This window comes from Sinocyclocheilus grahami, unplaced genomic scaffold (genome assembly GCF_001515645.1).
Source record: "Sinocyclocheilus grahami isolate Dianchi unplaced genomic scaffold, SAMN03320097.WGS_v1.1 scaffold1491.1, whole genome shotgun sequence".
NCBI lineage: Eukaryota > Metazoa > Chordata > Actinopteri > Cypriniformes > Cyprinidae > Sinocyclocheilus > Sinocyclocheilus grahami.
In genome coordinates, this window is record NW_015506670.1 from 126,908 (window position 1) to 139,087 (window position 12,180).

Genomic DNA, 12,180 nt, shown 5'->3' on the forward strand with positions numbered 1-12,180 from the left:
TTAAACTAACATCTACTGTAGGTTAAGACAGATGCAGATCATAGCCTCATATTAATAAAAATATTTATTAATTTGACTTAATAGAGTTCTTCTGTATATCTGACTTCATAATCAACTTTTAGACTTTACAAAACAATGCACTTTACAGAAAATACAAATAAGCTGAGTGAAATTGCATTAATAATTTAATTAATAATAACAATATTATTTTTAATAATTATATTAATTAAATTATTATACTATATAATATGATTTGTTGATAAAATAATAATTTTTTATTTAAATGATATAGATCTTGTTTGAATTATTTTGATTTTATAGATCAGAATAGATTGATTTTATGGTTTTTAAAGTCTAAAAACTTTTTGGACTTTGAAAAACACTGTGCAGCATCACAGAAAATAATGCATAAATTATATTACATTTATTTTAATTATATTATTATATATAATATGTTTATAAAATAATTGTTTTGCAAAATATTTGAAGTTAAGTAGGCCTATTGAAAGAAGATAAATTAACTAATTTCATATTATTTTATTTATTTACTATTTATTAATATGACTTAATTGCAATAATTGGAATAAAAGATATAATGTGTCCCTCAAAAAGAAGTGTTTATGTTATGTAAAGATTATTATTAAAATCTTATGTAATGTTATTGCAGATTATTGAGCAGCCTGTAATGTTTGTGGCTGTATTATGATGGGATATTGTGTAAGACAGACGCAGGAGCAGCTGTGAGATGATCTGATGATGTAAGGCAGGCTGAGACCATGTGCTGAGAGAGACTCTCTGCTAACACACGGCTCGTGTGCCTTCATGTGCTTCACTAACACTGTGTGTCCAAATCTGACACTTTAGAGCGCATATACTCATATTATCAACAGCATACTAACAGGACGTGAGTGAACAGGATAAACACACACACTCGACTCTAACAGGATGAACTCATGCAATGCAAAACTATATTAGATTATAAGACACTTACTGAAATGATTCAGTGCTCACCTGTTCACACAGGTGAGTCACACACACACACACACACTCGTGCACACACACACACACACACACACACTCACACACACACACACACACACACACACACATATCAAAGCATTGCATTTTAGCATACACTTGTAAAACAGTTGGAGTTGTTGGAGTAAATGAACCAAATTTACAAAACTACCCAAAGTTGGTTTTTCATCATCAAAGCACAAACATCTTCATCGTTTGCGTATTTAACATCAAAACTTCAAGTGCACCTCTTTTACTGTACTTGTAATCCAGTGTTTGCTGGGGCAGGGTATAGTGACGCGGCTGTCAGGTGACGTCACGCGCCTCGGCCCCGCCCCCGGGAGCGCGTGAGAGAGCACTCAGGTAGATGCTCAACAGGTGCGTCTCACACCTGCGGTCCGCTCCGGGTAAGACGCATCACATTCATGCAAACTAATGATCCTGAGAGGTTAATATGCTTTGCTTATTTTAGGAGCGCTAAACTGTTTCAGTCATGTCTGTTTAATTCTAAACTCAGTGTTGCAACTGTAAATGTTGCCTGATGTGAATATTTTGACACTTAAACGTTAAATAGAAAGACATTTATGTATGTATCACATAAATGTAAATGATAATCATTAATATGATATAATACCGAACAGACCGGTTAGTCTTGAATAGGCTCTATATAAAAATACATGAATTAAAGTTTATTACTATCCTTAACTATTGAAATGTGCTGTAACCAGTTATCTGTTTAACATCATATAATCTAGCAATGTTTATTAATGTTATTGATTGTGATATTGGTAGCACTTCACAGTAAGGTCTCATTTGTTAACATTAGTTAATGCATTAGCTATACTGTAAAAAAATATTTTTTCGAAGCTGTAAATAAAGATTATTCGAGTACATTTTACAAGAAAGTACTGTTTTAGTTTTTCTACTTAAATGTCATGTTTAATTCAATGCGTTGCATGCCATTTCTTTGGAATTAATTGTGAAATTTACTAGCAGTTTCTAAGTGAAAATTCTTTCTATACCATTTGTTTTCAGTGCATCTGACAATCAGCAATATTTAATACAAAAATAAAGCATTTATTAATCTTTTCACGGTTAGTTACACTGAAAAAAATAAAGGTAACCTAAAAAAAGTCAATAAAAAATATTATTCAGCAGCAACCCAAATAACTTAATTTATACCAACATTTTTTATGGGTTAAATAAATGTTTAAAAGGTTACCACTTTTTACAGTGTAGTGAAAATGTCATTTTTAGTCCACAGTGCGTTAAAAAATGCAATGATTTTAATATTGTATTATTAAATGTTGAAATTAACATGAATTAAGAGTAATAAATGCTGTAAAAACATTGTTTATTGTTAGTTCATGTTAACTAATGTTAACAAGTGAACCTTATTGTAAAGTGTTACCGTGAAATATTACTAAAGCATTTTTTAGTTTTTCTGGTGGTCTGTGATTGGGCCGGTTTTGCTCCAGATATCAGTGTGAGTGTTAATGCAATAACATGCATAGAGAGGTCAAAGGTCAGAGATTAAAGCTCACGCTCATTAGTGCGACATTCACGTTTATATAAGAGTAAAGTCACACTTCTGAAGGATTGCGAGCATGGACAGACACACATGTGATGTTTATGTAAGTGTCATCATGGGGAATTAACATGTGTCTGCTGCAGGAGTCAGCTTGTGAAACTCCAGCCGTGATGGGTCGGAAGGAGATCAACTGCAGCTGGAAGAAAATCACCAACAACATCAAGGACATTTTCGACTTCAAGGAAGTTCTGGGGTCGTAAGTATCGAACACTGTGATTTTCGAAGCTGTAAATAAAGATTATTCGAGTACATTTTACAAGAAAGTACTGTTTTAGTTTTTCTACTTAAATGTCATGTTTAATTCAATGCGTTGCATGCCATTTCTTTGGAATTAATTGTGAAATTTACTAGCAGTTTCTAAGTGAAAATTCTTTCTATACCATTTGTTTTCAGTGCATCTGACAATCAGCAATATTTAATACAAAAATAAAGCATTTATTAATCTTTTCACGGTTAGTTACACTGAAAAAAAAAAAGGAAATCTAAAAAAAAGTCAATAAAAAATATTATTCAGCAGCAACCCAAATAACTTAATTTATACCAACATTTTTTATGGGTTAAATAAATGTTTAAAAGGTTACCACTTTTTACAGTGTAGTGAAAATGTCATTTTTAGTCCACAGTGCGTTAAAAAAATACAATGATTTTAATAATGTATTATTAAATGTTGAAATTAACATGAATTAAGAGTAATAAATGCTGTAAAAACATTGTTTATTGTTAGTTCATGTTAACTAATGTTAACAAGTGAACCTTATTGTAAAGTGTTACCGTGAAATATTACTAAAGCATTTTTTAGTTTTTCTGGTGGTCTGTGATTGGGCCGGTTTTGCTCCAGATATCAGTGTGAGTGTTAATGCAATAACATGCATAGAGAGGTCAAAGGTCAGAGATTAAAGCTCACGCTCATTAGTGCGACATTCACGTTTATATAAGAGTAAAGTCACACTTCTGAAGGATTGCGAGCATGGACAGACACACATGTGATGTTTATGTAAGTGTCATCATGGGGAATTAACATGTGTCTGCTGCAGGAGTCAGCTTGTGAAACTCCAGCCGTGATGGGTCGGAAGGAGATCAACTGCAGCTGGAAGAAAATCACCAACAACATCAAGGACATTTTCGACTTCAAGGAAGTTCTGGGGTCGTAAGTATCGAACACTGTGATTTTCGGAGTACATATTGTTTGCTGAGTCAGAAATCAGTGCAGCGCTCCTGAAGGTGTTTTTGCCAGCTTGAGCGCTATTACAGGATCAGCAGCTTTAGCTCTCAGAGGAGACACATGCGTTCAACAGCAGTGCTAATCTGAGCCTGAGACACAGATTAAGGGATTGAGGGCCAGGGGACATCTTTATCAATGAAGCCCTTCATCCTCTTGCTCCGATTGAGAAATACCGGCAGGAACCGTTTTGCAGTGAGACAGAATATTATAGGGCATTGTGAGGTGTTATGAAGCTTCATGAAGCATGATACAAAGTGTTCTGAAATCTAATGAAGCATTACAAAGCATTTTGAATAGCTATGAAGCTGTGAGAGGGACTATTATCTCTTACGACAGTTTATGAAGGGTTATGAAGCGTTGTAAGGTGTTATGAAGCTTAATAAATTGTAATAAGGCAAGGGAACTGAAAGGTGTTATGAAGCATTGTAAAGTGAGCCGGTAAGAGGCATTGTGAAGTGTTACAGTATGAAGCATTATGAGAAGTAATTAAGTTTTATGGAGCATTATGAGTTATGAAGCATTATAAGCGCTTTGAAATGTTATGATGCTTTAAGAGGCACTTTTATCTCTAATGACACTTTATGAAGGGTTATTAAACATTATGAGGTACTATGAAGCTTAATGAAATTTAATGAAGCTTTATGGAGCACTACATTGTATTATGATGCTTTGTAAGGCATTACTGAACCATTAAATGAGGCACTGTAATAGTGTTATGCAACTTTATGAAGCATTATGAGATGTTATAAAGCTTTATGGAACACTTTAAGGTATTTGGAAGCGTTGTGAAGTGTTATAAAGCATTATACAGTTTTATGAAGTTTTAAGAGTCGACATACAGTAAGCTCTTATGACACTTTATGAAGGGTTATTAAACATTATGAGGTACTATGAAGCTTAATGAAATTTAATGAAGCTTTATGGAGCACTACATTGTATTATGATGCTTTGTAAGGCATTACTGAACCATTAAATGAGGCACTGTAATAGTGTTATGCAACTTTATGAAGCATTATGAGATGTTATAAAGCTTTATGGAACACTTTAAGGTATTTGGAAGCGTTGTGAAGTGTTATAAAGCATTATACAGTTTTATGAAGTTTTAAGAGTCGACATACAGTAAGCTCTTATGACACTTTATGAAGGGTTATTAAACATTATGAGGTACTATGAAGCTTAAGGAAATTAAATGAAGCTTTATAGAGCACTACATTGTATTATGATGCTTTGTAAGGCATTACTGAACCATTAAATGAGGCACTGTAATAGTGTTATGCAACTTTATGAAGCATTATGAGATGTTATAAATCTTTATGGAACACTTTAAGGTATTAGGAAGCTTTGTGAAGTGTTATAAAGCATTATAAAATGCTATGAGGTTTTAAGAGTCGACATAGAGTAAGCTCTTATGGCACTTTATGAAGGGTAGTGAAGCATTAAGAGAAGTTGTGAAGCAGTATGGGGCACTGTAAGAAGTTAGGAAGCTTTGTAAGGCTGTACTGAACTATTATGATGCATTATGCTTTAAATGGATATTTTTGGGGGGGAAGCATTGTATGAAGCTTTATGGAGCTCTATAAGGTGTAAGGAAGATTTGTAAGGCATAATGAACCATTATGAAGCAGTGCTGTGAAGTTTATGAAGCTTTATGAACCAAACTGTTCTGAAATGTTATAAAGCTTCAAGAAGCACTGTAAGACCTTATGGCACTTTATCAAGGGCTATGTAGCATTATGATGTGTTATGAAGCTTTATGAAATATGGGGCACTAAAAAGTGTTTTTAAGAAGCATTTTAATGCATTGCTGAACCATTAAATGAGAAATTGTGAAATGTTATGAAGCTTAATGAAGCATTATAAAGTGGTCCAATGAAGCTATGCTATGAAGCTTCAAGAGGCAATATAATGTCACTTTGTCAAATGTCACTTTATGAAGGGTTATGATGCTTTATGGGGCACTATAAGAAGTTAGGAAGCTTCGACAAGCATACTGAGCCACTATGAGGCAATACAAAGTGTTATGAAACTTTATAAAGCATAATAAGTTGTTATGAAGCATTACAAAGTGTTATGAAACTTTATGGAGCATTATGAAATGGCGTGAAACATTATGAGGCACCATAGACTCAAATGAAGTTGTATGGAGTGTTATAAGAAGTTTTGAAGTATTATGAGGTGCTAAAATAATCTGGAGTATTATGATGGAAGTATAAAGTGTTACAAATCTATGCAAGGCATACTGAGGAATAGAGATGAATTAATGGGTGAAACTTTGAGGCATTATGAAGCGTTATACAGCTTTATGAGATATTATTTGACATTATGAGTCATGAAGTGTTTTGAATTATCAGTAAGTTGATATTCAGAGATGTTTGTCAGAAGTTTGTTGACCGTGTCAGCGTTAGTGCGTCTCTCTCTCTCTCTCTCGACACCTGTTAATCTTCATCTGCGGGTGATTGAGACCGACATCAGAGAACATCCTGACACCGGTCAATTAAAGGATTACTGAGAGGTGAATGTAAGTGGGTTTATAAGCTACACCACAGGGACATATTTGCCTCCAAAAGAGAACTAAATCTTACGAGTCTTTGCTAATTGTGTTAAGGTTATAGACTGATTGCTGTAAATTATGGATCGATTTTTCATAACTTCTAGAATGAGTGCCTTAGTTGGATTCTGAACACATTTATGTTGATTACAGCACGTTTGGAGAGTTGGCAAGGTCTGACTGACTTTAAATAATCACCCTCTCATCAATTGGCAATGGTCAAACGGTGGCTAATGTAATAATCTCTGCTGTAGGAGTTTGCTTTCACACATAGATGGTTTGAGAATGTGCCAAGCATGGTGAGAACAGGTTGCTAAGCCGTTGCAGAGTTCTGGGTGGTTGCTAGGGTGTTCTGGATTAAAGTAATCAGTCATGAGGGGCGGCACTGGGTCTCTTATATAACGCACTGTAATCCTCCTCCTAGGACAGTTATTCATGGGAGAGGTGGACTCAAGATAGACAGGGTGGGTTCAAGTCTTCACTGGAACAGGCTGGACACACACAACACGGCCTTGTGCTGATGGATTAGTGCTGATCTCCATGCACTGAACTTAAAGCTCACTGGGAGTCCAACATTTGGAGCTTCACATACTGCAGAAAAGATTCTGTTGCTGTTTATGGGGTTAAAATGTTCATATCCTTTTAACTCTTTCTGCAGGGGCTCGTTTTCCGAGGTCTACCTGGTGAGAGAGAGAAAGACCGGGAATTTCTACGCCCTGAAATGTGTGAAGAAAAAACAGCTGCACCACTCGAACCTCGAGAACGAGATCAAAGTGCTGAAGAGGTACAAGAAAAAACTAGACACCAGTATCACTGACACTACAGACCACCACAGACCTTTAAAATAAACACTCAAATCACAAACATAATCAGGTCATTGTCACAGAAAGCACAGACCATAAACAACACAGACCATTAACATAAAGACCACAGACCAATATCACCAGCACTACAGACCATAAAGATTACAGACCACTTACACAAACACCACAGACCACTAAAGTAAACAGTCAGATCACAATTATAAGTATCACAGACCTTTAACATAAACACTACAGACCAATATCACCAACACTACAGACCATAAACATCACAGACCACTAAAATACACCCAGATCACATATATAATCATCACAGATACTACAGACCACAAACACGACAAAAGCATGAGCATAAAGACCACAGACCAGTATCACTAACACTACAAATATCATAGACCACTAATATAAATACTACAGACCACTAAATACATGACAAAAACATGAACATAAAGACTACAGACCAATATCACCAACACTACAGACCATAAACAACACAGACTATTAACATAAAGACCACAGACCAATATCACCAGCACTACAGACCATAAACATCACAGACCACTAAAATACACCCAGATCACAAATATAATCATCACAGATACTACAGACCACAAACACGACAAAAACATGAGCATAAACACCACTGACCAATATCACCTGCACTACAGACCATAAACACCAAAGACCGCTAACACGCTACAGACTGTAAACATAAACACCACTAAAAACAAAACAGACATGATCACAGTCACAGACTACTACCACAAAAGACCACTGACATAAAAACATTGATGCAAACACCACAGACCATAAAGGCTACAGACCATTAATGCAAATACCCTCGACTCCACTTAAAACACCACAGACAACAACCCCTAAAAGTCTCTCTCTCTCTGTCTTTCAGGATAAAGCATGATAATGTGGTGGGACTGGAGGATTTCTACGAAACGAGAACACACTATTACCTGGTCATGGAGCTGTACGTGTTTGATAAAGCCTGAAATATACACACAAACACAATCACACATCTTTTTTAGCGTCATTTTAATATGTTTTTGGGTGAAGGGTGTCGGGCGGAGAGCTCTTCGACCGTATTCTGGATCGAGGTGTTTACACGGAGAAAGACGCCAGCCGTGTGATCAAACAGGTCCTGGAGGCCGTGTCCTACCTGCATCAGAACAGCATCGTCCACAGAGACCTGAAGGTGAGAGCGGACGATCTTCTAGCAATTCAGTTTTTTAATGCGATGTCATTAACCGCCGTGGTTTTGTCCGTCTGTAGCCTGAGAACCTGCTGTACTACAGTTCGGAAGAGAACGCCAAGATCATGATCAGCGACTTCGGTCTGTCCAAGATGGCTGATCACGGCGTGATGTCCACAGCCTGCGGAACACCAGGATATGTTGGTATGAACGGCTTTACACAGTCATATTTCAATTACATTTTCATTAAATTGCTTATAATGTCCATGATTGTGGTGTTTCTCCTCAGCTCCGGAGGTTCTGGCTCAGAAACCGTACAGTAAAGCTGTGGACTGCTGGTCTATCGGCGTCATAACCTACATCTTGTGAGTCTGCGCTCATGTAGACTCTTCTGAGAGCCAGTCAGTTGTGTTTTTCCTTCAATCAATCTCTTATGTGTTTGTTTAGGTTGAGCGGCTACCCGCCGTTTTATGAGGAGAACGAAACGCGCCTGTTCTCCAAAATCATGAAGGCAGAATACGCCTTCCACTCGCCGTACTGGGACGAAATCTCTGAGTCAGGTGCGTCACAGACACTTTACAGACGCAGAAGTCTCATAAACATGAAGAGACGTTACTGCCACCTGGAGGCCATCAGCTGCATTACAACATCAACTCCTGTAGAGATTATTCAGGCATAGATTTATTTTTCCCTGTGAATAATTGTGATTAAACTCTCTTTACTTTTGATTTCTGCAGCGAAGGACTTCATCAGGCACATGCTGGAGAAAAACCCTAATAAACGCTTCACCACTGAACAAGCGCTCAGTCATGCGTGGTGAGAAACACGAAGCCACATCTCAGAGAATCTCAGAACTGTTTTACATGAATAAACATGATTTATGTATAAACATAAGCCATGATGACTCAACATACTTGTGCATGAATAAACTAATACATAAATATGCATTCAGATTCATAAATAACTTTCTAAACATTGATTCATGAAAAAACATGGCATGATAAATCAACAAAGTTTTTCATAAACTAATGCATAAAATCATGCAGGTTGATAAGTAATTCTGAATCAACATGCTGGTTGATGAATGAATGAAGTCGCGGGTCTGTCTGTGCAGGATCATTGGAGACACGGCGCACAATGACAACATCATTCAGTCCGTCGGTGAGCAGATGCAGAAAACCTTTGCCAAATCCAAGTGGAAGGTGAGAGAGGGCAGATCATCTATTCTCTCATCCTGTGTGGCAGTATGAATTATTGACGGTGCGTGTGTTTCAGCGAGTCATTAATGCGACGGTGGTGGTCAGTCGCATGCGGCGGCTGCAGCTGTCCCACGCTGACCCTCCGGCCCCGGCCCCGGCCCCGGCCCCGGCCCCGCTGATCCAGGTGCTGGACGTCTCGTCCCCCGGCCCGCCCCCGGATAAGCTGGACACCAATGGGAACCCTTCGTGCAGTCACATGACCCTGTCGCCTCAAGCTGATGTCAGCAGGGGCCGGGGCCCACTAAAGGCCTGCAACAGTGAGCCGATGCACGCGCTGGTCATCTGTGAGACGGGGCAACATGTGTACTGCTCCGAGTCCGACCTGCCCTGCGCCGCCAACAGGTACTAACCTGCCGTCTTTGACTTTTAATTATATGAGACTATCAATACATTTCAGTTTTTAATATCGTATATTTGTAATTGAGATCTTTTTAATTGAGTCAGTTATACATTTTGGGGCATTTCAAAGAACCGGTAGCAATGCATTCTGGGATAACATTGTCCATGAAGAATCAATATGATGCTGCCTTTGAATATAAATATATTATATATAAATATTTCAATATACAAACATATATAAATATTATAAAATACAAACACATTCATGTATATATTTAAGAAAAATATGTTATGTTTATATATTAAATATATTTATATATAATATAAAATATAATAATATAAATATATGAATGTTTATACATGTAAATATTTTCAAAATATGTGCTGTATGTGTGTGAATTTATATATACATAATAAATATACACAGTACACACATTTTGTAAACAAAAACCTTTATTTTGGATGCGATTATTCGCGATTAATCGTTTGATAGCACTAATATATATATATGAAACAAAAAAAACGGCTTATAAATATTGATATTTTAAACTATATTGCAGTTTATTGTGTTTAATGACTTGAAAATATTTGTATTTTATATATAGATTTGTATTATATAAAGATTTATTTAAAAATGCTTTTGAAACTAAAATTGCACTGTTATTTGGCTTGATACATTAAACATTTTTTTAATGTAATTGGCTGAAGTTAATTTAACTGTAAAATGATTTTTTCTCTATGTTTCAGATCAGACAGAGTGACACGTTGCACAGATGAGCGGGGCCAGTCGCTGCAGACCGGGGTTTGCTCTGTGATGTGATGGGATGATTGACAGCTGTCAGTCAAATGAAGTGAGTAGGGCTCAGGCCGCCGCTTTGAGCGTCCCGTGACAGTAAAGGTGTGTGACATCTCGTCTTCTGTCTCTCTCAGATCCTGCACTCGTAGGATGATCAAGTGTGTTTTTCACGGGATCGGTCGCGCGTCGGATCCACACGAGTGCCAATCGCACACATGTCTGCGGCTCAAATCTTCATCTCTCACTAGCGAAAGTGTCATTTCTGTCATTTCAAGCAGATTGAGAATGTCATTTCTCTCAGGAATTCAGGACACGGCTGTATTATTTTCCGTATATTCATGTACGATAGTCGTATTTGGGCCGATGCCGGTGCATCATGGGAAGGGCAGATCACGTGTGCCACTGTTCTACTGTGAGTGGCGGCAGGTTTGAGTGTTTTTAATCTAAGAAATGTGTTTAAATCTTATTTTCGTATTTCAAACTCATGCTCGCTGTTGTATTCGCTATATTTATGTCTTATAAATGCATATAAGATGATTTTATGTGTTGTTTAGGGGCTTATTAAGTCGGTATCAGCACAGAGCCCTGCTGTACTCCATAAACACGCTGCTGTATGTCTGTATTAAAATACATAAAATAAAGTTATTTATACACCAGTGTAATATCCTGGAGAATTCATGTGTGTTTTAATGCCATGTTCATGTAATTTTACCTTCAAAAGTTGGGGATTGCATGCTAGTATACTACTCATACTATGTCATCTCCAGTATGCTGAAGTTTTTGTACACAAAATACCCAAATACCTACAAAATTGCTCTAAAAGTGCAGTATACAAGAGCACACTCTTTTTTAGTACTTAAACTTTTCAACATTTAATTTGACAAAAATAGCTTTTTATATTTTCATTGTAATTTTAGTTTTTAGTAATTTTGCTATGTTCTTTTGTCATTTTTATTAGTTTTGAATTTAATTTTTACTTCAGTTTTAGTCATTTTAATTAATCAAACCCTTTTTCAACAGTTTTACTTAACATTGATGCACACTGCATACTTCTGTTAGTAAGCAGTCTGCAGTGCACACTGTGTAGTATACTAGTATTCCACTGTAAATATAAACGCACGCTCACAATAAACTTCATTCAGACACTTTATTGGTTGCACATGAACGTTTCTCGTGTGTTGTGGTCCTCAGCCCTGGCATATGCTCAGACTGGTGACTTTATAGCGAATGTCATCTCTGAGTTTCTCCACCTGAGAGAGAGTATGTGTGTGTGTGTGTGTGTGTGTGTGTGTGTGTGTGTGTGTGTGTGTGTGTGTGTGTGTGTGTGTGTGTGTGTGTGAGTGTGAGAGAGAGAGAGAGAGTGCGCGAGTGAGTGTGTGAGCGGGA

At 36.9% G+C, this 12,180-nt stretch overlaps 1 protein-coding gene across 4 annotated transcripts; it reads left to right on the forward strand.

The window, feature by feature from the left end:
* Positions 1-1,331: 1,331 nt before the first annotated feature.
* On the forward strand, positions 1,332-11,639 carry LOC107570679 (calcium/calmodulin-dependent protein kinase type 1D-like). Of its 4 annotated transcripts, none has more exons than XM_016256935.1 (13): positions 1,332-1,424; positions 2,692-2,804; positions 7,037-7,162; positions 8,104-8,178; positions 8,265-8,403; positions 8,481-8,604; positions 8,690-8,765; positions 8,848-8,960; positions 9,138-9,216; positions 9,515-9,602; positions 9,676-10,001; positions 10,746-10,849; positions 10,929-11,639. In XM_016256935.1, the coding sequence occupies exons 2-12, from the start codon at positions 2,719-2,721 to the stop codon at positions 10,816-10,818; spliced, it is 1,305 nt and encodes a 434-aa protein (XP_016112421.1). In that variant the 5' UTR covers positions 1,332-1,424; positions 2,692-2,718; the 3' UTR covers positions 10,819-10,849; positions 10,929-11,639. The 4 variants fall into 4 exon arrangements, with proteins under 4 accessions (XP_016112421.1, XP_016112422.1, XP_016112420.1 ...); XM_016256936.1 differs by lacking the exon at positions 1,332-1,424 and adding an exon at positions 1,440-1,465; XM_016256934.1 differs by lacking the exon at positions 1,332-1,424 and having other exon boundaries at positions 2,436-2,804.
* The last annotated feature ends 541 nt before the right edge of the window (positions 11,640-12,180 follow it).